General features: G+C 46.9%; 4 protein-coding genes across 8 annotated transcripts in view; 1 reads left to right on the forward strand and 3 right to left on the reverse strand.

Moving 5' to 3' along the window:
- Positions 1-12,579, forward strand: part of CNOT6L (CCR4-NOT transcription complex subunit 6 like) — a 31,266-nt gene extending 18,687 nt beyond the window's left edge. For 4 of the 5 annotated variants that reach the window (XM_040585795.1, XM_040585809.1, XM_040585829.1 and 1 more), the window contains exons 2-12: positions 1,806-1,927; positions 2,391-2,577; positions 3,056-3,141; positions 3,581-3,670; positions 4,484-4,552; positions 6,551-6,708; positions 7,767-7,921; positions 9,314-9,465; positions 10,619-10,843; positions 11,568-11,770; positions 12,141-12,579. In XM_040585795.1, coding sequence (XP_040441729.1) covers positions 1,806-1,927; positions 2,391-2,577; positions 3,056-3,141; positions 3,581-3,670; positions 4,484-4,552; positions 6,551-6,708; positions 7,767-7,921; positions 9,314-9,465; positions 10,619-10,843; positions 11,568-11,770; positions 12,141-12,353 — 1,660 coding nt within the window. In that variant the 3' untranslated portion in view covers positions 12,354-12,579. Of the gene's footprint in view, positions 1-1,805; positions 1,928-2,390; positions 2,578-3,055; positions 3,142-3,580; positions 3,671-4,483; positions 4,553-6,550; positions 6,709-7,766; positions 7,922-9,313; positions 9,466-10,618; positions 10,844-11,567; positions 11,771-12,140 lie in introns of those variants that run through there. The other variant, XM_040585819.1, reaches the window with a different exon arrangement.
- Positions 12,580-20,273: 7,694 nt separating this feature from the next.
- LOC121082653 (C-X-C motif chemokine 2-like) lies at positions 20,274-21,696 on the reverse strand. The gene is made up of 4 exons (XM_040582327.1): positions 21,633-21,696; positions 20,966-21,101; positions 20,521-20,604; positions 20,274-20,403 (listed from the first exon to the last, which is right to left on the reverse strand). The coding sequence occupies exons 1-4, from the start codon at positions 21,694-21,696 to the stop codon at positions 20,274-20,276; spliced, it is 414 nt and encodes a 137-aa protein (XP_040438261.1).
- Positions 21,697-22,190: 494 nt separating this feature from the next.
- LOC121082753 (C-X-C motif chemokine 13-like) lies at positions 22,191-23,142 on the reverse strand. The gene is made up of 4 exons (XM_040582410.1): positions 23,054-23,142; positions 22,682-22,811; positions 22,438-22,521; positions 22,191-22,331 (listed from the first exon to the last, which is right to left on the reverse strand). Exons 1-4 carry the CDS (start codon positions 23,115-23,117, stop codon positions 22,307-22,309), a joined length of 303 nt encoding a protein of 100 aa, XP_040438344.1. The 5' UTR covers positions 23,118-23,142; the 3' UTR covers positions 22,191-22,306.
- Positions 23,143-25,092: 1,950 nt separating this feature from the next.
- Positions 25,093-26,486, reverse strand: LOC121082654 (C-X-C motif chemokine 2-like). Its single transcript, XM_040582328.1, has 3 exons — positions 26,399-26,486; positions 25,893-26,022; positions 25,093-25,180 (listed from the first exon to the last, which is right to left on the reverse strand). Exons 1-3 carry the CDS (start codon positions 26,484-26,486, stop codon positions 25,093-25,095), a joined length of 306 nt encoding a protein of 101 aa, XP_040438262.1.
- Positions 26,487-26,928: the final 442 nt, after the last annotated feature.

The raw sequence follows: 26,928 nt of genomic DNA on the forward strand, positions 1-26,928 counted from the left end.
GAATCTGTTTATGGGGCCGGGGCTGCTCCCTGCTTTTGCACATGCATGTGTTTAACAGTGAGAATAAAACCAGCAAAACCCACACACCGGAGATGTAATGCTCCTGAAGCATAACCGGTAACTCTGATTTTGTCAGGAAGTACCGTTCACGATTTTGGGGTTCTGAAATGAGAATCAAAAGATTTCAGGTCTAATCCCGTGTTCTTAAGCAATCTGTTTCATTCATCACCCCGAACTGAATTGCTGCAGCTGAGCAGTGTGAGTGCAGAATCCTCTTACCCTGTAGCTTTCCTCCCTGTATGACTTCACCGGTAAATAGAAGTTGGCTATAATTAGACGTGGGGCTCGCATCTGCCCTGCACTTGCAACAGGGAGCCTTAATTCAGTGCGAATGGAATTTCCTTGGGCATCAGGGAAGGAAGCACCAGGAGACCCTTTGCAGGGCACAGCCCTGACAACTCCTGTTGTCAACTCCTGTTGACAACTCCCAACTGCGCCTGTGCAGTGCTGGAATGCTGGTTTGGCTATCTGCATCAACTGGGAAAAAACTGCAGTACTTTAAGCTCATAAAGGGGATGTGTGATCTTTGTTTAGTTGGACTAGCTAAAAAAACCCTCAAACTAGTTTTCTCAAATTCTTCATCGTTTTCTGTCTTGTCAATTCAGCAAACCAAACGAGTTACAGTTGTTCTAACAACTTCACAGCTATTGCAGCCAGTTGTAGTAGAGATGTGTGTATGAGGGGAAAAATGAATCCTGCAGACCAGCTGCTTTGAATTTGTGTAAAATCAGGGTTTGTGTATTTTGTGTGTCTGGGGAGGAAAAGACCAGTGAAGAGCAAATTCAGCTAACCTTATGTTTTTAAACTAAACAACCCCTCTCCCTGCTGAGTCTTTCTCAGCACAACGGTCTGGGGAGGTATGGAGGGAAACTTCACCCCGTGTCATCTGGAAAGTGTATGGTTTTTGAACGGGACCTTGGAGCTCTCTTCTGACAAGAATCTGGAAAACGAGATCAGTTGAATTTGTGTGTGCGCAAGCTCACCCTTAAGACACGAGTGCATCTGGTATTAAAGCTTTGAACTGGGCTGAAGCCCTGTGTGCACGAGAACAACTAATGAGAATTTTACTGGAGCTTGTTTTATGTCTCCTAGGCCATTAGAAGTAAAAAGGTCTTGACTGATACTGAGCATGAAAAGGCACAAAACAGAAAAGCTAGTTCATTAATGGAAAAGTTGAGCTAATTCCCCTTCAGACTGCATTTTCAAGTCTTTTGTAAGTGGAGTGCAAAAACGGGACTTTGTATGTTGAAAATAATTGCTGTGCAAGCAAAGACGAGAGCCTTCCATTCAATCGTTGGTTCCCTGTGAAAACTACAGGAGGGAGCAGTCCGTGTGCTTTCGCCGTGAGCAGGGAAATGCTGTCATCTTGTCTGCAGGTTCTGCACGCAGCAAATAACTCAGCGATGACATAGGTTGTGCTTTGGTCGGGGGGATAAACTAGGGAATCCAGAAAGTCTGTATCGGGGCAGTACAAGGTAACTCTGCAGACGATTGCAGAGGACCAAACTTTGTGGGAAGAGAAATGCCCTTTGGCATTACGGACCCGTATTCTGCAAAGGTCTGAGCACCTGCTGAAGTCCATGCGCTGGGAGCGGTTGGGCTGATGTCAGCGTGATATTTGTTGTATGTAAACTCCAGGGCATGTGTTTTTGCAGAGCGTCACTGGGGAAGGTAATCACCTGGAGGGCTAGAAACGAAGAAATGTTGTTGAGTGGCAGATGGTAATGGTTGTGATGGTCTTTCAGACTAACAGGGATGCCAAAGGAAAAATATGATCCCCCAGATCCTCGCAGAATTTACACCATCATGTCAGCAGAAGAGGTAGCCAACGGGAAGAAGTCGCACTGGGCTGAATTAGAGATCTCGGGTGAGTTGATTTCGTTTTGAATTTTGGTTCGGCGGAGTTGTCAGTACCCCAGGATTGCATCAGAGTCTTTCAGATGGGGGGATCCTGTTGTGAAAACAGCTATTCTAAGTTGGGGGAGGAGGGCTAACAGACTTAGCAGATTGCCTTCGACCTTGGCTGGCTCACGTTCAGCCCAGTTGATTTAAAACACCAACTCGGACTGGATGTGAGTCTTTGCATAGCACATCAGCTTCCCTAGAACCATACCTCTGTCTCTATCCTTTTAACTGGGAGGGTTAGGTAAGTAAAGTCTGCTCATAGAAAAAATACGCGAAGGTATCTTCTGCAAGTGCCACTGAGTGTTCCAGTGAAGTGGTGGAGTTTCCAAAATGGAAATCCCATAGTCTGACATCCCCCATATAGTTGGTATCTGATGGTCTGAGAGTGCAAACCTGACTGAAGAGGTGACTCTTTTCTCTTTCAGGTAGAGTGCGGAGCTTAAGTACGTCACTTTGGTCGCTGACGCACTTGACTGCTCTGCACCTCAATGACAATAATCTTACTCGCATTCCACCTGATATTGCCAAGCTTCATAATCTGGTTTACCTGGATCTGTCATCCAACAAACTCAGAAGTTTACCAGCAGAACTAGGAAACATGGTATCTCTCAGGTGAGAGAAATTGTTCTGGTTGAACCTGTCAAAAAAATCTATATTCTGGGATTTGGACCACAGTTTTCCTCTAGCTTTCCTTCTTGTATTTAAAATTATTCTGAAAAATTCAAGATTGGTGCAAGGCTTCAGTTCTAATAATTACTTCTGGGTTCATTACCCTTCTTTTCTATCACTACAGATACATATCTATAAGCTATGTAGTCTTCTGCTCTGAAACATTCCTTGAGACTTGGTGACTGCCTGCTGTTTAAATTCTCCCTGATTTAATTTCGTGTTTTGGATTTTTTGTGGCTATTTTTTTCCCTATTGAAAGTATTTCAGTCATGCTTTGAAATGAGAAGATTGACATATCTTTCCATAATACAAAAAAATTCAGGGTGAAAAGTGTAATCTTTGAAGATGAAGCGGCATAGAGCGCTTTAAGAGTTTTCTTCTGAAGTGATACTCATGAAAAATGTTTTTGCATTTGCTGCAGGGAATTGCTTTTAAATAACAATCTGTTACGGGTTTTGCCTTATGAACTTGGACGGCTCTTCCAGCTACAAACCCTAGGTTTGAAAGGTGAGTTCCTGACAGTTAAGCATTCCTAGCAGTACTCTTGGATGACTGAGGGGCCTGGGATCAAAAGCTTTGTGTATTACATGATTTTCTTACAGTTTATATGAGATAATGAAACTTGTAGCAAAAATGACCAGCCAGTTTGGAAAACAATGTTTTTCTTTTTCAATGCTATTAAACTTCCTTACAAGCCTGTTTCAAGTCTGTAGATAGGTAAATAGACCCTTTAACCCTGATCGAGGTGAGCTGAAGGAAGAAAGTCTGTGTGTGCTGGTTATTTCTATAGCACTGTTACTGTGGTATTCTACAGTTCCAAGTTAAGCAACCTAAAGATCTTCTGAGTCAGTTTGTCTGTTCTTATTATGGGAGGTTTTCTTTGGTTGGAAAGCCTCAAGAAAGTCAGGCAGCTAATCACCCAGTTGTTGTTTTATGCTGTTGGCAGGCAATCCTTTATCACAAGATATTCTCAGCCTCTACCAGGATCCAGACGGAACTCGAAAGCTACTGAACTACATGCTTGACAATCTAGCAGGTGACAGCCCTACAAATCTGATTGACAGAAGCGGTTTAAAAGCATACATTTCTGACAGTATTTGCTGCTAAAACAAGAATCTGAACCACGGAAGGGAGAGTATTTTCTAGCTGCTTTTGCGTTTTTGTCAAGTGGTTCCAGTTGTACACAGGCACGCTTGCACACAATGGAAGAGGTTGACATGTATCATCTAAGCTTTTCCCATGTTACCATATTACAGCCAGTTGTTCCCACTCTTCTGTTTGAAACCCTTCAATTACCAAGAAAGTGCAAAGTCTTCCTTGCTGAAGCCATTGTGATACTTTCCACTAAAAATTATAATCCAAATGCAAGCAGAATGTCGAATTCAGATCTAGAAACACCAAAGTGATTAAAAATATCAAGTTTAAATCCTGCTTCGTGGTTCTGTAACAGAGCTTTCTGTTTTGCCACTTGATGTCTACCAAGTTACAACACTGCAGGAATGATGGCTATAGGGTAAGGTTCTTGGAGAAGGGGAGTGTGGATTGTCTGAACCACTACAGGACTTACCCTTCCTTCTGTAGCAGTATGTTAAAAGTGCAGGAATGTTTTGGTGGTGCTTCTAGATTTGAAAGCAAGAGAGAAAAATAGTCGCGAATCTTAGAACTGACAAATTTTCTTTTACTGTAGCTAGCCATTTAAATGATTTTTGCCTCCCCTGGAGTGTAAAAAGACTTAGAGAGTTGAGGTTGCAAAGCACAGTATGGACATAGTTGTTCAGTCATTTTGACTTAGAAATTGTGAGTTACAAATATAAACCCTGAATTAATCACTGGTTTAAATTTGTTTTAGTTCATCCAGAGCAGCTGCCTCCAAGGCCATGGATTACTTTAAAAGAACGAGACCAAATTCTGCCCTCAGGTAAATCTGTGGTTCTTTTCCCTGTGTTCACACAATGATGAGCTGAAAGACTTTTCTTTGGCTTTATTTTCAGATAAGTCTTCTGCCTTACGTGCATCAGATTGAAAATAGCAATTAGCGTTCATTTGTACTATAACAATTAACATATGGCTGTGCTGTAAATACCATTTTTGTGATTTGAATGGGATGCCGGTCATTTCTTTTCCATGTTAGGCTTTTCCAAAACTGTTCCAGGCAGTGATGCCAGAGAAAAAGAGCTTTTTTTAAAAAGAATTCCTTTTTCAGAGATAGTAAGTTTAAAATAACTGTATACAAATGCCGTGTGCGCGCACAGGCTGGCTAAAGTGAGATTAGAGAAGTCCCTATGTGCAAGTAAACACGTGGAGCACCTGCTATTGAAGTTAGTTTAATGCCCTCTATTGTTGCTTTCCGTCAAGTGCAAGAGGCAGCATTTCTTCAGGCTGTTCAAATCCAGTGGCTCTTCTTCCCCTGTGCATCCTGAATATAGCCCTCAAAAGGCATCCGTGAGCTTGTATAAAGAATCAAAATGCGAATATTGTATTGCAGAAGGTCAGATTAATAGCCAGCAAGAATAACATGGCAAGTCTTCTGTACTTTTTTTCTTTTTAGAAGCGTGAAATTGGCAGGTCTTCAAAGCTTAACTCAGTCGTGCGTTAGGCACGTGTCACTTTTTTTAATATTAAAGAATGACAAACCAGAAAAAAACCAAGAAATGGAAAATGCTATAAGTCCTGTAAGCCACTACAACATTAAGTTCTGCGTTTCTGTTTCAAATTCCCTTACAAATCAGTATCTCAGCAGAGTTTTACGGACTTTGGTTTTATTTTTTAAAACCAAACTTCCTGAGCAGAAACAGAATTCAGAAGTCATTAGAAAGCATAGCATTAGGTGAGTGGGCTGTGGAATATTTCATGGTAGAAACTGTAACAAGCCAGTTGGTTGTTGTTATAAAATTGAAACAACCAAACAGCAAAAATCTGCTTTGACTGCGAGTATATAAAAAAACTGCAGTTGTAGGGTAGTCTAATAGTAAAAACTCGCTTCTTTCCCTGCAGATATGAGCAGGCTTTTCCAGTGGCATGGTGCTAAGATGTTGTATTTACCTTTCTTTTTGTTTTTTTGATGTAAAATCTAGGGTAGTTGAGAGATTTGTGTGTGAAAGTATTTCACGCTGAATGATCTGATGAGCTGCATGCTGACTTCTCGTGTTTTTTTTAAATGTGGCCTAATAATGTATTAGGTACTTGCTAATTTATGACTTCATTTTTTCTTCACTTCCCTGCCCTCACCCAGATCTCTCTCTCCCCATTCGCCTCGATAGACACAGATACAACTTGATACAACTTACAAACGTTGTACGGGTGCTAGGAAAGTTGTACAAATATTCAAATATTTTGGAATCAGACTGCCTAAAACCAGAGCATTCTAAAGGAGCATTTCTGTCTGATGCTGTGGTATTATGACACAGCGACGGCTTCTTCAGCAGCTTGGTTCTGCTTTTGCTTTAGAACTGTACAGGTCACTTAAGCCTGAAGTTGCTGTATCAAGGCACCTCATGCAATAAATACTGGGGTTTGACTCCATCACTGAAATGCCTGCTCTTTTCCCTCTCCTTACCAAAGAGAGTGACTGTTCCTAATACTTGCTGACCCCTAAAATGTCACCCATCCCCAAAGGTCGTAAAGAACTGACTGAGAAATGGGATTGCATTGCTTCGTTACGCACGTGCCGTCCTCTCATTTTGGTAGTAATGCTGATTTCTGGGGGGGAAGAGTTTAGCCTTAGGTGGTAACTGCTGGCTCAGCAGAGCCTTTTTTACTCCTGCTTATGAAACGCTCAGTGGAATGAGCCCACTGACTCGTGTTCAGTAGGGCCTCCAGAACAGAGCCTGTAAGATTCAGTATTTTGGCTTAAGTTCAGCATTTGTAATCTTCAAAGGTTGATAACTTTTTCCTTTCTTTCTTTCTTTCCTTCCAGCTTCATTCACAGTTATGTGTTACAATGTGTTGTGTGATAAATATGCCACCCGGCAGCTCTACGGCTACTGCCCGTCTTGGGCCCTCAATTGGGAGTATAGAAAAAAGGGAATCATGGAAGAAATTGTCAACTGTGATGCAGATATCATTAGTCTTCAAGTAAGTGGAAAATAACCGTTTTTCATCAGAAACAGATAACATTAGCTTCCACCTTTAGAATGAAATGCTCTCTTGAGAACACCGTGTTCGCCTGCTTGCTAACAAATTCTGGGGCTTACCGATACAAGCTGTGTGCGTAGCTCCTTGTTTATGCATTGGCTTGTGTTTTATGACGTGAAACAAAGTAAGTGAGATACAATTAGTTAAATCAGTGGGTAATCTGCAATGGAAGATCTGGGTCTTTTCCCCCTCAGATAAGCATCCTAAATACTCTCCCTTTGGGTGTACGGGGTTTACTGCGGAAGGGGAGAATGTAGAACGCTATAGCCCCAAATGCCACTGTTCCTAGCCCATTCCAGGTTGGTACAGAAGGTAAAGTTACAAAAATACTCGCATTGGCAAAAGGGGACTCTCACGGTCAAAGTTAAATATCAGTTGCCATTGTTATGTATATCCTGCTGTGATATTAGAAATTTATTGCTGACGTTTACAACGGTTGGATGCTCCTGCCTTTAAACAGATCTTTTGTTTTTTAAGCAAGTCGTGGTAGGCAAAAATCTTACACAAGCAGAGAGTAGTTACCTTGGTCTGCAAACCCCAAGAGATCAACCTCTGACATCCTCTTGGGAGACCAAATGTTACTGCAAAGAAACTGTATTGTTACAGAACAGCGAGAGACCCTTGTGTGAAAGAGCACTCCATTGTGAAAGAGCTTTAATAGTTAAATATTAATTGCTGCTGCATATCTGTCAACCCCTCAGAAGTTTTAACCTGGGATGGTATCCACATTCAGATTGTCAAAAATGTCAGGTGTAATCTATTCCTACTCAAAATACACCTGTCACTTTCCCTTTTAGGGGGGATTCCAGGATATCCAGGAATGTAAATCTGTTTCCAGCAGGCCATTAGTCTAGGAAGTGACATGATTTGTGCAAACAGAAGCTTTTTGCTTTGGTGAGAGCTGCTGACTGCAAGCCGAGGCAGGCGCAAGCTGCCATACAGCGATAGGAAGGGTTTTCTTGACTTTATTAGCCTAAGATGTTTGTGTTCAATTCCAGGAAGTGGAAACGGAGCAATACTTCACCCTTTTTCTGCCAGCCTTGAAAGAACGAGGATATGATGGATTCTTTTCTCCAAAGTCACGTGCCAAAATCATGTCTGAGCAGGAGAAAAAGCATGTGGATGGCTGTGCAATATTCTTCAAAACTGAAAAGTAAGGGCCAGAAGTAGCTTGTTAAAAATACATTAAAACCAGGTTGATTTAGGTCTGAAAGCTTTTCTCTCCCAGGGTACATGGTAACTGAAATACTGTGCTATAAAACAGAAGATAAAGTTCACTGCAAAGAATGATCCTCCCTTCCCTTTTGCTGCTCTCTTTGCAACGCAGTCCTTCCATTCCCTTCGGACTATGAACAAAGATACCACTTCAGAACAGGGAAGTTGCAGGAGGGCTAGTAAAAGTAAAAACTTAGAGTGCTTTGTGTGCGTGGTTTTTGGCAGATCTAATAAATTGCTTCACCGTCTCTGCAAACTTCTACCTTGCTTGACAGAAGTTTCACCCCTCTAAAGATCTATAAGTTGTGCTGGCTTAATCTTCAGCTATTTAAAAGATGTATTGCTGCCAAAGGATCACAGAATATTATGAATCAAAATGTTACATTGTTGAATACCTGATCCAAAAAGTTCTGGTACACTAAAAGCATCAAACTATTGGAAAAGGAGGAGAGGTGCTGGCATCCACACTTCTGGTCTGTGTAAACTGCTCACAGGTTGTACCACATCAAGTATCCCTCTGAATATTGCCTCAGAATGGTTTTCAGTGATTAGAATGGAAGTTTTGCAAAGCGTTAGCTCCCTTTCAGAGTTTTCACTGCTTCCAGAAAACAAAAATATGCCTTTGAGATCATATATAAAAACAACTCGACTGATTTTGAATAGAGGAAATCTGTGAAAACAAACTGATGTTTTTCAAACCTCAAAGCTAACAAGGGTATATAGAGAACTGATTATTACTCTGTGGCTTTCATGGGTGAAAACAGAAGACTAATAATACTCTTTATTAATTTTCTTAGAGCACAAAATGAAGAAACCCCCTTCTATAGGTAGGCTTCAGTTTGTGCTGAAGCAAGGCATTTTCAGGCATCCTAAGGCTGGAAAGGAATGAAAAACCAATTTCACAAAACTAATGGTGGCAGCTAGCAGTTTGAAAGAAGCTGGTTTTTAGTAATGCATTTGCCGAAAGTAACAGCTAAGCCTTTAATTACCATCTCATCTTAATTTTTTTGCCTGGAACACTCCTGAGGAGGTGCAGTAACCCGTGAGCGTTGCTCTGAATAGTCCCCTCAGAGTGCTACGCTGAAACAAATAAACACTTCCTAAACCCCAGGTATCTTGTCTCCCCTGAGAGTATCTCGCCAGACCGAGAGCTGTATCCTGACTGGGGGAGTACTTCTAAGAACTGTTTTTACTTTGGTAAAATGAGGGGACAAAAGGAATGTGCCTTAGCGTGTCTTTGGATGTGGTTGACTGGAGTGCAGACAGAAACCATGTCTTTTCATGTAGCTGTACATCACACATTCACATGTGATTCTCTTTATTCAATCAGATTTACGCTGGTGCAGAAGCATACAGTGGAGTTCAACCAGGTGGCAATGGCTAACTCTGAAGGTTCGGAAGCTATGTTAAATAGAGTGATGACGAAGGACAACATCGGAGTTGCCGTGGTGTTAGAGGTGCACAAAGAATTATTTGGAGCAAGTGAGTATGCCCGTGGTGTTCTCAGTGATTATTCAGTTCCACATAAAGGCATGAGCTGTTCCTAGATAATACAGCTCTTTAGAATATTATTGCCATTGGTGGGTGGTAACCAAATACTGGCAGATGAGCCAGCGCTGTTCACTGTGCTGATTTGAGAAAAGATAGCCCATCGGTAGCTAGGAGAGGACACGTGATACAATTTGCACTTGCAGCCAGGTGCCCAGCATTTAGCTTGCTCTTTTCAATCTTTTGTCTCTGCTTACTTATTCTGTTAAATTCTGCATGACGAATTCAACTTTTCCAAAGTCAGTGTATTTACGTGCATATGCTTTTACCAGTAGTAATGTTGGTACCAGCTGGTAATGTTCAACTTCTGTTTTCAGCTCTTGTTTTTCCCCCTTGATTGAATTCTTCCATCTTCCCTCAGTGATTGTATGATAGTGCTGATGTACTGATGGGGAAAAATTAGATGATCAGGTATCTTGTCATGCCACTTGATTGACTGACTGTCACACTTTGATTAAGTTTGATCAGATGCAGTAGATGATTTCAACATACTTAAAATTGCCACCGTGCTCTGTCTGCGTGTCTGTTTTTTTGATCGCTTCTTGCTGGCGTACCCTTCAAAGGAGCAGAATGTCTGAATTGTAGGACTGGAAGGAGCCGCCTGTGACTTCATGCCCCATCTTTCAGAGTACTCTTTCTTGGATAAATAGTAAAAGCAGCTCCAGCATTCATATTGCATTCATTTAAGCAGGTTTGAGTTTTTCGCAAGGGAACAAGTTGCCGTACTGTGGCAGCTAAGAGTCAGAAAACTCCCTTGTGCCTTAAATATCGAACAGTGGTGCAAGGTCAAGTGATGACCACCTGAGCAGTAGAGAAGGAATGCAATTGTAATGGTACCAGATTTTGCTGGCTGTTTCTTTCCTACGTTGGAGCAATTTAGTTAGTGATGTAATATCATGTGAATGCTGCTAATTTAGAAAGCGGTAGTGGTTCAGGCAATGCCTTTTTTCCAGCAATGAAAGTATATCCATCTGCTGGTGTGTCCCACTTGGAGTCCTTAGTAGCTAGACCCTGGAGGTTAACAGGGAGGAATCCGCGTATTCACACAATCAGCCCTTCCCTGATGAAAATGTGTTTGGCTATCCAGGTATGAAATCACTTCATGTGGACAAACAGCTGCTTATTGTGGCCAATGCCCACATGCACTGGGACCCTGAATACTCAGATGTGAAACTCATTCAGACTATGATGTTTGTCTCGGAACTGAAAAATATCCTCGAGAAAGCCTCAAGCAGGCCTGGTAGCCCAACAGCAGATCCTAACTCTATCCCTCTGGTGCTGTGTGCGGATCTCAACTCATTGCCTGATTCAGGTAAGACTGGTTTGGGCTTAATTTTTAGCTTACCATTTTAGAACGTTTGAATCCTCTTTTCCTCCAAGGGCACTGGGGCAGTTTGCACTTCCCTGGGTAGGTGTGGATGAAAGCTTTCTTAGTAACAACTGTCTTTCGAAATCTGGCTGAAGAGAATGCAAGTCCTCCGGTTGAGTCGACTGCTTTTTGCGATCAGTTTTGTATGCTCCAGAAGAGTTGGTTGTGCCTACAACAATGTAGAAAAGCACAGGTAGTTCTTAAATAAGTAGTTAAATAAATGCCCATGCCTTGAGCAGAAATAACAAGTAGGAAAGACGCGAGTTTGTGGTGGACCATGAAAACTTTCTAAGGAGACCGGTTTGCTTTAGCAATGATGATGTTCAGTACTGCAGTATCAGGTGTACGTATGAAAGCTGCCTCTCTAGCACCCCGTCACATGTGTACTACAATACATGCACCATGGGTTTTACTGTAATCCTCAAAAGTCCGTGTCAAAACCGCTGGAGAGCTTCAGTTCCCTGGCTGCTTGTCAGAAAGGTGCGTATGGCTCAGACATGGACAAGAAAGCTGCTGTGTAAATTTCCCCTTAAAATGGGGGAAAAAAAAGCTCTTTTCTAATCTCATGGTGTGGGGTTTTTGGTGTTTTGGTTTTTAACTCCGAGGCCAACATTCCCTGAACGTTGTATTTTAAAGCAGCTCCCTGAATCCTTTCCTTTGCAAACAGGTGTAGTGGAATACTTAAGCAATGGCATAGTAGCTGACAACCACAAGGACTTCAAGGAGTTGCGTTATAACGAGTGTCTCATGAACTTCAGTGGCAACGGAAAAAACGGGGCTTCTGAAGGAAGAATTACGCATGGCTTCCAACTCAAGAGCGCCTATGAAAACAACTTGATGCCTTACACCAATTACACTTTTGATTTCAAAGTAAGCAGCGATTTTTCTGAAATGGCAGACATTGACCTGGTCTCCCCAGGATGCTGTCGTAGTTTTCTGATGATTGGCTGTCTTTCCCTCTGTTCCTGTAAGTGCTTCATCACTGATTCCTACACTTGCTGGACACTTTTCCTACCGCACACAAATCCTTGATTTGCTGGCATTTTTAAGCTTCCGACCTGGCTTTGGCCAGTGACTTAATGAGAACAGATGCAGCGCTTCGAACGTGAAACGCCGCACGCGTTTCTTACCCTAACTCCAGCGCTGTGCCTCTTCCCGTGAATTGCAGCCAGAAGCCAGCTGAGTTCAGGGTGCCAGGAGCGAGGTCTGTTCTCACTGTCGTGTTTCTCTTTCTCCCTAGGGTGTGATTGACTACATTTTCTATTCCAACACTCACATGAACGTGCTTGGTGTCCTGGGGCCTTTGGACCCTCAGTGGCTGGTTGACAACAACATCACTGGGTGTCCACACCCTCACATCCCTTCAGACCACTTCTCACTGTTAACACAACTCGAACTCCATCCTCCACTCCTGCCTCTTGTCAACGGTGTGCACTTGCCGAACAGGAGGTAGTGGAGCCCTGCCCCTCCGCGGGCAAGGACCTGTTGTTATGGACCTGTACAGTTGTAAATCAAAGTATATAGGAGTGAAGTATGGCCAACCTTAAGCTGCTTCTTCAAGCTCCTTTCCTTATGTGTTTGATATGAGATTTTGCACATTTTGGTGCATATTGGTATCATTTGGCACTAGGGCTGGAACCAAAGTATTACTCCCTTTCCAGGTTTTTAATTTAAATTTTTTTAAAAAAAAAAACTGGCAAGCTTTTTCTTTTCGGTAGGAAGCTGCATTTACAAATGGACAAATGAGATTATAAACTTCATACTAACATATTTCAAGATAGTGCTTGTTTTTCCAGAATGTGGCAAAATGAACCAACCTTTTAGGAGAAAGAAAAACAAAAATAGAAATGCTTGGTTTGTAGGAAGAATATTAGAAATATTTGTTTGAATCCAAAACGGAGACTGAACTCCGCATCCGAAATAAATTTTGCACGTTAGCAAAGCACTTAATACCTGACTATAAATGACTAGCAGTGTGGCCCTGCCCCTCATCTAACTAATATTGGAAAACCAAAGATAGCTTAGTATCTGTGATAAAAGCTGAGATCTAAATTCTCCTGATGTAATCTCATTTACGACGAAATTTCCAGCAAAGCTATGTCTCACGAGAATTTGCAAGCGAGCGTTTAATGCTGTGTGTAGATTGCTTGCTTGCCAGACGCCATGGTGACTTTTTTCGGAGCTCTGAAGAACTGTGTCCTTTCTGGGCGAGATGTGCAGGGATCCAAAGGAGCTCTGTGAAACAGAGCTGCCTCTGCTTCGGCAAGCCCGGGCGACATGCTGCTCAGCAGCACAGTTTGGGGGCGGGGCTTAGAAATGGTAAGAAATTGCACTTGAAGCGAGCGAGCCGTTGCAAGCGTTTGGGTTCTGGGTGGATAAAAAAGTTGCAAATCCGTCCTAGGTTCCTCTTTCCAAAGTTCAGTTGCAAAGATGGGAAACTTGGGATTAACTGCTTAAGCGTAGGGTACGGGAAAAAGCTGCTGGAAATGACCTTACTTCTGCCTCCAAGGGCGCGCAGAGGAGCTGTCAGCATGCTTTTTTCACTGGGGGAGCAAGTGGCAGCCTTAGTCATTCCTTGGATTATTTTTCCTGACCCTAGTTGCCAAATAGCCATCACACTTTTTTAATAATCTTTCTTTTCTGTTGTCGGTCAGGGTTGAATTAAAAAGCTGCTGGTTCATTCCCAACTGTTAATGCTCTTTGGATGTGTTGGAAATCCCCTCCACTTTTTTTTTTTCCTTTTTATGCTCTAGGTGGCCAGTTCAAAACGTTGTGCCTCAAGAGGCTTTAAACATAATGCAATTTTCTGAAAAAAATTGTTTGGCTGCTTAATGTTAAAAAAAAAAATATGGCACAGTGATAGGAAAAGGTTGTGTCTGTGTTTTTAAGTTTTTCTTTATTCTGCTTTTTTGCTGCTATAAGATTTTCTTGAATTTATATTTTAAACTTTTCATGCACTTTACTGTTTCTAGTCTCAAAATGTGATATTTTTAATAAATGAAAAAATTTTCCATTATGTGAATGAAATTTTTAAACAGATTGATAGCCTATATTTATGTCTCATTCGTATACTTTAAAAAGTCAAATTTAAATTGTGAAATTAGTTTTAAATACTAAGGAGCCATCTTCTGTCTTGCAAAACTGCTAAGTCAGGCTGTTCCTCTACTCTTTAATTAAACATTTCCTTTGTCGTTTTATACATAGGAAATTATCCACAGGGGGAAATAAAAAATTAATTGGACCTAGAGTAGAAACCATTCCCTGACTCTTGTTGGGGGCCGGGGAGGGGGTGGTGCGGGACAGAACGCAGAAATGGGTTCAACAAAACGAGAACTCCCTTTTAAAAGAAGTGCCTAAAAAATGGAGGCGTCATCTATTGTCTACTATAAATTGGAAGCGATCATAGCTGGGTGAAATTCCTGTACAGAAATTGTTTTGTGCAGCACCAAAAAAAACCCAAAACAAAACCCTTTCTAAAGACAGATATTCCTCTAGGTGCAGGTATCTCTTTTTTAATATACCTCAGCATTTGCCACCTAGCCGTTGCAGATAAATTGCGAAAGCGATTTGAGAGTATAGTACTGGAAAGTAGAATAGCATGAAAAACTTAATTTTGTGGACATTACCTTTCTGTAATCAGCTACTGTATCTTTTTTGGAGGGGGGGGTGCTCTGCTCTGGGTGTGTGCACTAACAAACCCTTCTCCTCCTTTTCCTACACGCATGTTAACTAGCAACGTGAGCAGTATTTCCTACCATACTTCACTCCCAATATTTTTTGAGATGTTTGTATAAAATGGAATTTAAAATTCACCTATGATTGTATATGAACTGCAGAGGAGCCCATTTATTAATAAAAATAAAAACCAACAACAATGTTTTGTAATATCGGGGTGGGAGAGAATGGGGATGGAAAAACAAAACGAACCCTAGCAAACATTGTAAACTGCTTACGTTTGACTTCCCTTTGGTTTCTAACCGATTGAAGTGTTCTGTTGCGGGAAGGTGTTTAATTGGATTTTCTCTGCTGCAAAATGCACTTCTGAACGTCCATTACGCTGTGCAAATTTTTTTTTAAAAAAAAAACCACGTTATTTTAACAGATGTTGCACAAAACCTCTGGATTTAAAAAAAAAATAATGAGTCTTGTTTATGTTTCAGTCGATGCACATAACTGGGGACACGTTTACCTGCCTTTCATGTGTCTGGCTCCCTCCCTGTTTTCCTTCTGTTTTTTCCCTTCCCAGCAGGAGCAGTAAGGGGATTGCGCTTTTTTTCCAGCTGAGCAGCAACACTGCTCTCTGTAGCGAATTTCTGTTCTGGGAAGAGAGGGAGCGGGGAGCAGGCAGCCACCGGCCTCATGCGCAGGATGAGATCCCTTTCTGTAAACGTACACATCGTCCAGATGGCAACGCTAATTTTCTTTTGACTCGGCTGGAAGCTGACGGTAGGGTGTTTCCCAGGGGAGAGGGAGGAATATGAACCAAAATATCCCTAATCCTAAGCAGAGACGGGTGGGAAACCATCAGCTCTCTCCATCGCTGACCCTCAGTTCCCAGCACGTCGTGGTGCCCTTGCAGCCAACACCTGGGAAAAAATGCTCTCAGCCCTTTACTGCTCCTTGCTGCCCTGGTTTGCTTTCAAAAAATATGGTGCCTGGTGTCAACTTCTAAGCAACAGCACTGCCTAAAGCAAGCAGAGAAAAAAAAATCCAACACCCTTCTACAAGCAACTTTTTAAAATTCAGTATGGTAAATCTGTTAGATACGGGGTTTTGTGTGTGTATATATATATATAAAAAAAAGAGAATTTTGTACAATGTAGCTGAATATTTTTGTTTCCTTATTTCGGTGTAAGGAGCGTGAACATTTGCGTACCACACGCTGAAGTCAGGTATGGCACAATGGGGTCTGAGACCAGCTTTCCTTCCCATTTGCCTCATTAAAAGCTTTTGTCGTCCCTCTCTAGCATTCGTTGAGAAAATATTTCATTTTTTTGGTAAGCTTTCTCTGTCTGTTAGAAGCTGCTCCTGTTTAGTCTGCAGAAACATTCAGGAAAGGTCTCGTTAGTTCCAAGTCCTCGCTGTTCTGTGTTTTATAGAATAGAAAGCCAAAATCTTTGACTCTTAATCTTTTCAGAATCACTTGCCACTGACCTAACGCAGCTTTCAAAACCGTACCATGACCTTCAGCATTTGGGTAACACTGCAGGTGGCTGCTGGTCTCCCACCTTGCTGGCTTTGCTGTGGAGCCTCCTAAATCCATGTTCCCACTCTTGAGCTCCTGAGGCCCACTTTACAAAGGTGCTGAGCATCCACAGCTCCCACTTAATCCTGAATTATTGCACTTCTGGAGACTGGCTTTCCACACCTGGATTGTGAGACATTGGGTCCAAATCATGAGCAAGAATTTGAGACCTCAAATGTTCATAGCACTTTTTTCTCTGGGGTTGGTTTTGATCAGGCAGTGAGGGGGAAGCCGAAAAGGCTTGTTGAAATTCAGTTTCTCTCTTAATTTAGGAGATGGGTGGGGAAAACACTTGAAAGATTCCCCGGGGCGGGAGTGCACTATTCACACCACCTTAGCAGGGAGCAGGAGCCAGAAAGGCCCTGCTGGTCCTCACTCTCTGAAGACCAGATTTAAATCCAGCAACACAGCAGCAATTCCTTCATTTTCACAATGCATTTTCAGCATCTAGCATCAAAACCTTCCTTTGGCATGAGGCTTGGCATAGCAGGGTGGAGTGAAAGGTCTTTTAGTCCTCTCCAAATCAATAACCTGCATTAGAAATACCACGCAAAGGTGATGTGCACCCTTGTACTGGTTTATAAGGGAATTTAATCGCAGATAGCGTTGCCCCCTCCCCAGTGACCTCAGCTTTGTGCATAATTACAATTTCTCTGTTCTTGGCTTCCACATAGATCTTTTTCTTGTAATGGTAGCAGAGATCTAAGGCCTGATTTAAACCTAAGGAAGGACCTCTCCCTGTTGTATGGGGAGGTGGGTGATGGAAGCACATCCTTCCCCGGCACACGGGTACGAGGCAGCAGCAGGAGGTGGTTCAGCTGCAATCAGTCAGGCTGCCAATGTCAAAGACCAGCGGGTCATTGTCCTACTTGGTCACCACAGAGGTGCGATGTTCTTCTGGGCCGTCTTTGCAATCCAAACAGCAAAGCAGCACACAAGACTCGCTGAAGTTCACGTTGGCTTCAGAAGCGGTGTGGTTTCGGCACCAAGCACGCTCATTGAAAAACCTTGCCTGCCTAATTGTGTGTGTCCCAAAAGGAGCTGAAGAGCTGGGTCTTGGAGGGGTTTTACCCAGTGGGACAGAGGACCTGGTTTGTTAGAGACCTGCAAAAAAGAAATGAGCCTCAGATGCAGAGAGGCTCAGGTTTTTCTGATAGACATTATTATTAGCTGAGTTCCTCCATCTCATAGTGAGGCAAAGCACCATGCGATATGCAGCTCGCAAGGTTTTTGTAGGATTACAGAAGTACAGTCACGTGCCCTCCCTTTCTTGCCCTTCAGCGTTCAAAGGTGACACGAACCCCAGGACAACCTGGTGGAAACCATTCATGTCTTGTCTTAAGTCTCTATGCCAAGCATCAGCCAAGAAGAACTCACTTGTAAGACCAAAAACCAATTTAGAAGGAGATTGTAAGGCTCTAGATCCAGGCACAGCCGTACATGGTACTGTATTTTCTCCTATGACCACTCTTTGCATTGACACTGACCACGGGTTTGCTTTTCCTCCAGGAAACAAGAGCAGGGACAAAAAAAATGAGCAGATGAGGCAGGTGCAGGCATTGTGCGATCAGAAGAGGGACAAAAATAATACCTTTAAAGAATAATACGTTTAAAGAACTCCTTAATCCGAAGAAAAACTATTTGACTTTATAAAAGTATTAAAAGACTGATAAAGTTTGCTGGTTTGGCTGTGTTTGAGGATGACGGACTTCAGTGCATCCTTTTGGAGTCTATCTGGCAATAAGCATGACAATAGAGGAGTGCTCTTTGGTACTTCAGGGTGTTTTAAACAGTGTTGATGGCAAAGCACGCTAAGCGATATGACTCTCTTTTTTCCCTCCCCTCCTGCAATCTTATGGTGTGTTTAGCTTGCAAAATCTCTCACCGTTTGAGTGGTGAAGGTTAGAGCGATCCTGGTACTTGGTCCTGTCCTCTTTGTTAAACGGTTCCTACAATTTAGGCATTTACTGAGTTTGCATTTGTCTGTATTTGTCTTTGTTCCAAAGCAAAAAAAACCAACAATCAACCCAACCAAAAAAACCCAGCCAAATCAACAACCTCATGGTGGCTTTCTTTACGAGTGACATGTTACATGACTTTGGCTTTGTTTTCCGTTTTTACTTACCGCATCGTGTGTTTGCTTTCCACGCAATTAAAAGTGTTTGTGTGCACCATTGTAACTAAATATGCCCTTAATTCATAAACTCGCTGGCTGGACCAGAGCAGCGGTGATGGGAGCCCAGGCTGCCCCTCCAGCCCATGGCAGGGTGGGTATTTTGGGAGGTGGGGGTGGGGGGTGTGTTGGTTGAATTTCTTCCTTGTGTGTTGTCTTTGCAACCACAAGGTCCTGTCCCTCAAAAGGTGGAAGCGCATGCGGAAAGGGAGGAAGCTGTGGTGTCACTCCCAGGAGTACTTACACTAAAATTGTAGGGAGGCTTACACCTTGTTTTATGCAAACGGTGGCTTTGCTTTATTTTGTGAGTGTGCTGGGCTCTTGGATGGGGAAACTGCTGCTTGCAGGGCTGCAGCCAGCCGCCCAGCCCTGGTTTTGCTTCGCCTGCCCTGGGGCAGCTCTGCAGCCCACCACCCCCCGGGGGGCCCTGGGAGACTGCCTTCCCCTCCAGCCCTGGGACGGGGCAGGTCTCCCGGGCAGATAGCTTAGCCAAGTCTGACACCAGCCCTAGGCACCATGCCTGCAAGAGCAGCAGCCTTCACCTGAGGCCTGAGCAAAAAAAAATTGAGTAACTTGCTTATTCCATGTTTCCCACGAGAAACAATCAATAGGAAGAAGCCTTCTTTCCAGCTCTCTCCTTTGCTTTTTACAAAAGGATCCTTTTTTTCTCTCCCTTTGAAAGAACTCATCTTTTAGAGAAATTGCCATGCCACGGTGCAATTCCCCCCATAATTATACTTTGCATGAAAAACTCACCGAGAGAGAAAATTCCCATCGAGTAGGAATCCAGGTGGGAACCCAGGCAGGGGGGAGACCTGCCCCCCTACACAAATCCGGCCCAGACAAAATAACGACGATGACTGAGCTGAGCAGCTTTGCCTTTCTTTAACCTTAGAACAGCTCAGGAAGGCGAGGTCTTCAAAACCCTGAACTATTACTTTTTTCTTCCCTTTTTAATTTTTTTTTTTTTTTTAAATTTAAACAGACACACCCACACCATGGAGATAGGGCACTGCTCACACGTGATGGATAGGGCTAAATATCTGCTTCTTTCTTTCCACCTATGTACTTTTGTTTCCTTCTGTAGGCAATAAAGAGCCCTTTTGCAACCACTCTTGTCCCCTGCTATGGTTCCTGAGGAGCACAGGGTGGGAAGGAGGGGGACACGGGGACTGGCTGGGTGTTTCACAGCTTTCCACTGCCCTGGGATGCGCTTTTGGCAGCCAAGGTGGTGGGGTGGGTGACGCAAATTTGATTCCTGCCCTTCTGGGCAGCTCCCCAGACCTTAGACACCTCCTACCAGCATGGCCAAGCCAGATTTTTAGACGGTGATAATTCTGCACAGGGTTGCAAGTCACACCCGCATTGGCTCGGTCCACGTGGCCGAGGGGACATCCCTGTGCCATGCCGGGGTCCCCGCGGGACTTGTACATCCCTCCCAGGAAAATGAGGGTCCATGGAAAGAGCCTCAGCTGATCACTGGGAAATTTCCCAGTATCTCCCGTTTCTCCTGTGCTTGCACAACTGGGAGCCAGCACTGAGGTCAGACCCCATCCAACTCCTGCCAACACCCTCCCAGGAGCAGTCAGAAAAAGGCACGACAACGCGGGGCAGAGGAAAGGCGGCGCGTTCGGAAGTGCCCTGTGGCAAAGCAGCCGAGGGCTTCACAGTGCCATGGTCCAGTCTAACTCCCCCAACCCCCAAAATCCCAATTTTTACACAAATCCGTGCAGAAGGAGCTGTTGCAGCCGAGGGGGGAAGCACGTTCATCCTTTTATTGCCGGCGCCCAGGATGCCCTGCACGGGGGGCAATGCCGGGTGCCCGAGAGGGAAGCCTTGTTTTGGGGGGAGTGAGGAAGGCTCCTGTCGCCGTTACACCACAAAACACGGCGTATCTCAGCACAGAGGGGCTGTGTCACCGCTGTCCCCGCCTAGAAGTAAATAACCACGGCTGGTTATTTATTATTGTGTCCGGACAGAGGGAGATATGGGGCAGGGGGGCTGCGAGGGGGCTGGCACCACTGCCCTGCTCCCCCAGCCAACCACTCCGCCTTGCGCCGTGGCCGGGCCTTCTTGATGGTGTTCCTGCAGATTTTGTGGGAGGAAAGAAATGAAAATAAAACTCGTCAGGAGGAGAGGGGACCATCTTGCCAACGCGTTTGATACGCTGCTTGGTTTTTTTGGCTGCTGGGTGTTGCATACCTCTGCGTTAGCTTGTGGATGAGCAGCTGAATCCAGGGTGCCTCTGGGGCCACACACACCTTCTTATTTTTCTTCAGAGTGAGGCTGCAAGGTTACAAGACCCCCTCAGACCCACACACACCTCTTGCTCAAAGCTTCTCTAACCACGCTGCCGTCTGCAGAGAAAACCCCTCTCCCTCCCCAGAACGACTATGAGCACAGCCCTGCAACCCTTGCCGGGAGGTAGGTGGGATTTTTTGGACCTCAACCACACACAACTTTTGGACCTCTGTGAGCCACGCTGGGGGTAACCCCTGTTAAAACGGGCACTTGTGCACCAGCCTGTGCCTTGCAAGAGTCACCACGAGATCTGGGAGCTTTGGAGAGGGTGCAAGCGCCCACCTGTTTTTGCACCGGTACATGAGCAAGCAATTTGCAGGAGCTGGTTTGCAGGCTTTCCACTTACATGACCTCCTTCCTCCTACAGTGAATACCCGGCGGTGTAACGTCGATGGCGAGGATCAGCCCCAAGTTGATGATCTGGGCGGTCGATTTGATGCACTTGCACCGCATGTTGGTCAGCAGGCTTTCCAGCGACAGACCTGCACCCAAAAGCAACCCACAGCCCTGTCTCAGCCCCCCGTGGGGAGGCAGACTGGGACCCCCACCATCCCCATGTCACCGTCCTGTCCCCTCCCCGGCGCCCACAGGGCCGTTTGCAGCCATGGGCTGGTGTTAATGGGGTTTGCAGCAGCAAGAACAGTGAGGCTACGCAAGGCTCATCCCTCCTGGCATGGTCTCAAAGCTTTCTTTTCATCCATACAGAGGCGGGGGAGCTTCAGCTTTTCCAAACATTACCAACAGTTTATGAATTAAACCCCTTCACCCGCCCCCCGAGCGCTTGAGTTTCACGGGGGTCTTGAAGAGAAGCAGCTTAAACCCATCAGGCAAATCCCTCCCAGTCCTGAGCGTCCCCCTCCAGCTTAGCCACCGGGTTTAAAAAGGAAACTCAAGTCCAAAGATAGGCAAGAGACAAGTTTGAAAGCTTAGAGGAGCCCACGGCCAGCCCCACCGGGGGCACCCAGCTTCGAGATTCGGAGGGGGAGACAGACAGACACCCCAAGGTCACTCACCGCCCCCCGGCACCAAGTTGCTCATGAGCAGGGCCAGGGCCAGCGCTGCCGGCAGCAGCCCCATCCTCACCGCCAGCCCCCGCTGCCGCGGAGCCCGCTTTATAGCCTGCCGCGCTGGGGATTTTGCAGGCTGGGAAACGCCGGGGCAGGGGGGGAGAAAGAAGCTGCTCCATGCTTCGACTTCCCTGCTGTCGCTTCCCCCATCGCACGTGGCCCACGCCACCTCCCCGCCGACAAAGGCAGAAACGGCTGTGGTCACCTCCAAACCCCTCCTGCTTGCTCCATGTTTCTCCATGGAGAAGCGCCGGTGCCCCGCGCTCCGCTCCCCACCCCGCAGGGACCCGCTCCCCTGCACACCCCCGTGCCCTGGCATGCTGCAGGAAGGGACGCAAGTGACAGTGACCGAGAGCTGCTGCCTTTATTGGGACCTCTGAGGTTGTGCCCGCAGGGGACATCCAGCAGATCATCACGGGGAAGCGGAGACTGGTGGTTTTAAGGGCTTAAATGTATAAAATGCAGAGGAAGAAGGGGCTCAGGGCATCACGCAGTGGCATGCTCCCCCCACACCGGGGCAAGGATGCAGCGGGATGCAGTGGGATGCAGGGGAGGCGGGGGGGGAGGGGTGTCCAGTTTGGGGCCCGGCACATCTGGCCATCCTGCCGGTGGCAGCTTCCTCAGTGGGGAGCTTCTTTCTTCCTCCTGCCAAAAGCAGAAGGCGGGGGGAGAAATGTGTGAAGAGCAGTCCCCATGGGATGTCCCTGGTCCCACCGGGAGCTCCTTTTGCTGGGGGTGGAGCGGGGCTTACAGGTTTGCGAGGTCCTGCAGGAGTTTCTTCACCCAAGGGGTGTCAGGATCCACACAGACCCTCTCCCGGCTTTTTAGCTTGATCCTAGAAAACACGCAGCATTTAAGCTTCCCCCTCCTGCAGTGGGGGGGCTCGAGCAGCCAAGCCCTCTTGTACTTCTCGGAAAGAAAAAGAGCATGAAATGGAACTAATCCAAGACAGACAGAGGGGAGCAGAGAGCTCGGACCCCCCCGGAGCCACTTACATCACCTCTTGGCGCCAGCAGCTGCTCCCCACTGGCCGGACCTCGATGCTGCTGTATTTCCACGGGGGGATGAAGGTCCTGGTGGTCTTGGCACAGCGGCAGCTCAGGTTGCCATTGGCTTCCAGGAGAGCTGGAGGGGCATACAGCCGCAGCTCACCCATCGCCCAAAACCCCACTGCCATCCCCAAAACCCTTTCTGGGCAATGCATCTCCTGCCACGTCCCAGCAGGGTCACCACATTGGCTTGCAAAAGAGCCTTGGTGGTATTTAAACCTTGGAGACAGCGGTGGGATGCCACCTCCGAAAACCTCACACACACCCACCCACATCCCCCCCAGCATCCTCCAGCCACAGGGGCACGGGGAGCCTCACCTGCACCCCCAGGGCGGTGGGTCACCAGCAGCACCCCCAGCAGCAGGGCCACCCGCGCAGCCATGCCGGCCCCATCCCTGGCACCAGCAGCATCCCCCTATTTGAGCCGGAAAATAGGAGAAGTGAGGCGGTGTGGATGGGAGGCCCCAGGGGCCGGCGGGGTTGCCGTGGTTTTCACCCGTCTCCCTCGCTGAGCTTGCAACACTGCCGATGAAAAGGCTTGGTGGGGTCCAGGCTTCCCGAAACCCGCTCCGTTTTCCCCTTCCTATGAAGCCAGGTTTTGCAAAGATATATTGGTTATTTCCCCTGATGTTTATTCTTAGCCCAGGCAGCCGGGAGGGTTTTTGGGGTGCTTTTTTCTTCTGCCCGATCAGCTGTTACTCATTTCTCTCGAAGCAGATTTCCCCCCTGCAAGGTGCATCCTAGCTTTGGTAGCCTTTGCTTTTGCTCTTCCCCTCCGCTGCTGTGACCGATTATCCCAAAACCCTGCCGGGCGACCTCGCACCCATCCCCTATAATTCCTTATTGGCCTTTTCTCCTTTCAAAAGCCTCACAGCTGCCTGCAGACCCCAGCCCCACCACAGACACCGGTGCTTGGATGTGGGGCGCATCAGCTGCATCGCCTGGCTCCCTGCCAGCGGCACCGTGCCCTCGAGCCAGCGCCGAGGGAGGCAGTGGGTTATGCTGGGAAGGAACTTTGCTTCCCACCAGCTGCACCAGGGATGCCGGGCACTTGCTGGCAGTTCAGGGCTGAGACACCCATCCCAGCCACCGCTGCTGCTTTGGACAAACGTTTCTCTGCCCCTGGCTTGTTTCTCTGTGTAAAAGGGGGTTTTGTTGTGCGTGACACACCTGGGTGCTGCCCTCCTTCCCCCACCCATAGCAGAGATACCTCCCCTGATGTATATTCAAATGCCCATTTTAATGCCTGTGGCATATCTGTGAAAGAGCATCAATACGAGAGCAGCGGGTGTAAACAACGGCAAATTCAGTTCCAGGAAGGCTATGACAGCAGGGTCTGTCAAAGCTCTGCCAAAGCTCTTTGTAGCAAGGGGATCCAGGGAAAAATAGAGCGGAAGAAAAGAACCTGAATTTTATTTGTCTTGAGCTCTCTGGGCAGGACATGCCACACCGTGTAGGAAAAATCCCAGTGACACACTGTGGATGGGGGCTGCGCCTGGAGTCACCACGTCCTTCCTGCAGAGGCCCCTGGCAGAGGGAGTCTTCGCAGTCTATAGGCAAGGAAATACATCACGGGTTCGTGGTCCCATCGATCCAGGGATGGACAGCAGAGGGGAAACACCCCGACGAACCTGCCGTGGGGCTGGGGTCTGCAGCGAGCTGCCCCCACTGCTGGGGCCGGACACAGGGCTTTTGGGACAGGGGGAAGCAAGGGCAAAGTGAGGGTCTGCGCACCGGTACATCGCCTGCCGGCCCGTCTCGGCGCTCTGAAGCACCAACTTCCTTAGCAGGAAACTTATTTTTTCTTCCTGCGAAAAGCAGAAGGAGGAGAAATGCATGAACACAGAGAAAAGCGGGTGCCGGGGGAGGAAGCTCCTGCCCCAGCCAAGGGAAGTCGCCGCTGTTTCCCTGGGACAGGCTTCACTGGCGGGGACGTCTCCCAGCCACCCCTACGCTGCGCCACAAACCTGGGCACGACAAGGGAGGGCGGCTTTCCCTGCCGGGCATCAACACAGCGCTGCGCTTGCAACGAGCAAACCTTGCTCCTGCCTTGCCTTCCACCCGCTCCCCAATTTATTATTTGGGGGAGGGGGTGGACCAAAATGTTTCCAGAGGTGCCGTACGGTGCACCAGCTGGGCAGAGCGCAACCCACGGATGGCAGCATCGGCATGCTGAGCGACACAACGCTGCTTCGCACAGCGAGGCTTTGCCCCCCCCTCGCCTCAGGAGCAGGTCCCTTGGCCCCCGGCAGCCCCGCCGAGAGCCCTCGGTGCGGCAAGCACTGCCCGGGACCGCAGAGGTGGCGGGATGCTGTCCAGGGCAGCCTGTGCCAAAGGGGTTTCTTCATCAAAGCAACTTACGTGCTAGCAATACGCTTCAGCAGTTTCTTTACCCAAGGGGCATCAGGATCTACGCACACCTTCCCGGAGGCTTGTAATTTAATTCTAAAAGGCAAGGAAACTTTATGAGCATCGCCCTCCCCTCCAAAGGCAGGGGTTCGAGCAGCCAGAGCAGATTTGCAACGCTCAGTTTTCATTCACAGCAGCAGCGGATTGCAGAAAGCTGCTAGCAACAGGGAAAGCCGCAGGACCAGCAGGGAAAAGCAAGATGCAACATGTTCCCATGCAGAGCGGAGACCGCGCTTGAAGCCCAGAGGTGACTGTTGCAAGACAGCTGTCTCTGTAGATTTACAAATGTATTGATACTGAGCAGTTAAAGAAATCTTACACTTCTGCTTCATGCACCGCATTAGTCATGAGAGAAGGGCTTGACCCAAGATGCTGTTTGCCCTCGGGAGTGTTGCATATCGGTGATGGAAAAATGGGTTGTGGCTCATCCTGCCTGGGTATGCGAGGGCGCGCTTCCTCCAAACAGCCTCCACTAAGCACCAGTATGAGGCAATCATTTTTCCCCTCGATGGAAAGGTTCGTTTAGGTCCTGGGGACCTCTGGCAGGTTAGCTCGGGTGCATTGCCTTCACCAGAGGAGACCTGCTGTTTCTCAGCCCTGAAGCATGTGTGAGCTTGCCGGCATTTTCCAAAAGCTTTAGTCCACAGAAAGGGAGCGGAGCAGCAGGGTGGCTGCAGAAGCGAAGGTGCAGTGCTGGCCCTGGAGGAGAAAGCAACTCTCCACCCCGCAAGCCACCCATGGCACTTACATGATCTCTGTGCGTCTGCAGGTGCTGCCCACAGGTCTTATCTCGATGCTCTCGTACCTCTTGGGGCTGATGTAGCCTGAAGCTGTCTTTACACACCTACAGTTCAGGTTTCCGTTCACCTCCAGGATGGCTGAGAAAGACAGAAGGCAGCAACTTACTGAGACAAACAGCATTAGGCAGAGGTGCAGCAACCCCAAACCTCTTTGACGGCCAAATAAATTGTCCCTTTCATTGCTTTCACTGACAACACTGCAGGGGCGATGGTAAGAAACTGTTATCTGTGTCTCTACCTCAGTCCCCTGCTCTCACACAGCTCCTGAAAGCTGAACCAGGTCCTAGCCGAGGATGGTCTTGCTTTTTCCTTGGCTACGAGAAAACTCCTGGGCTACACAGTCAGGAGGAGCCCCTGTCTCCTCCTGTCCCTTTTGGCACAGGATGCAGGTGATGCCCACTCATGGTGAGGACCACATGGGGCTGGGTATCTCTGCCAAGCCTGGGAAGCTCACCTGCGCAGGCTGAGTGGGACATCACCAGCAGCAGCAGCAGCACCAGGAGCGCGGGGGCTCCTGTCCCCACCCCAGCCAGCGCTCGCATCCTCGCAGCAGGCTCAAACGCAGAGCAGGTCTGAAAAACAGGGTGAAGAGACACCCCTATTTATTCGGGAGGGTCACGCTCTGACACAAGTGACAAGATTCAAACTACAGCAGTCACGTCCGACCAGCCGACCGTGAAAAGAGGTGACGTAATTTCTCGGATGCTCCCCGCAGCCGGGCCAGAAGCTGAATTTACAATATTATTGATTAAAAACAGCCATTGGGACAAAGGGCATATTTAGATTCCCCACGTAATCTTCTCCACACCTTGATTCTGATCAGCTGCGTCTGTGCAACCACCACCCTTCGTTCCCTTTAGTGCTTACTCCTCAGACCACAAGAAGAGCCCAGGATAAAATCAAAGTGCAAGCCCCGGGTAAGCAGGGGGTTTTTTTACCATGCTCAGATATTTACATATTTCTTTCTTAGGGCTATAATTCCCC

The sequence above is a fragment of the Falco naumanni genome, chromosome 1 (genome assembly GCF_017639655.2).
Source record: "Falco naumanni isolate bFalNau1 chromosome 1, bFalNau1.pat, whole genome shotgun sequence".
Classification (NCBI taxonomy): domain Eukaryota; kingdom Metazoa; phylum Chordata; class Aves; order Falconiformes; family Falconidae; genus Falco; species Falco naumanni.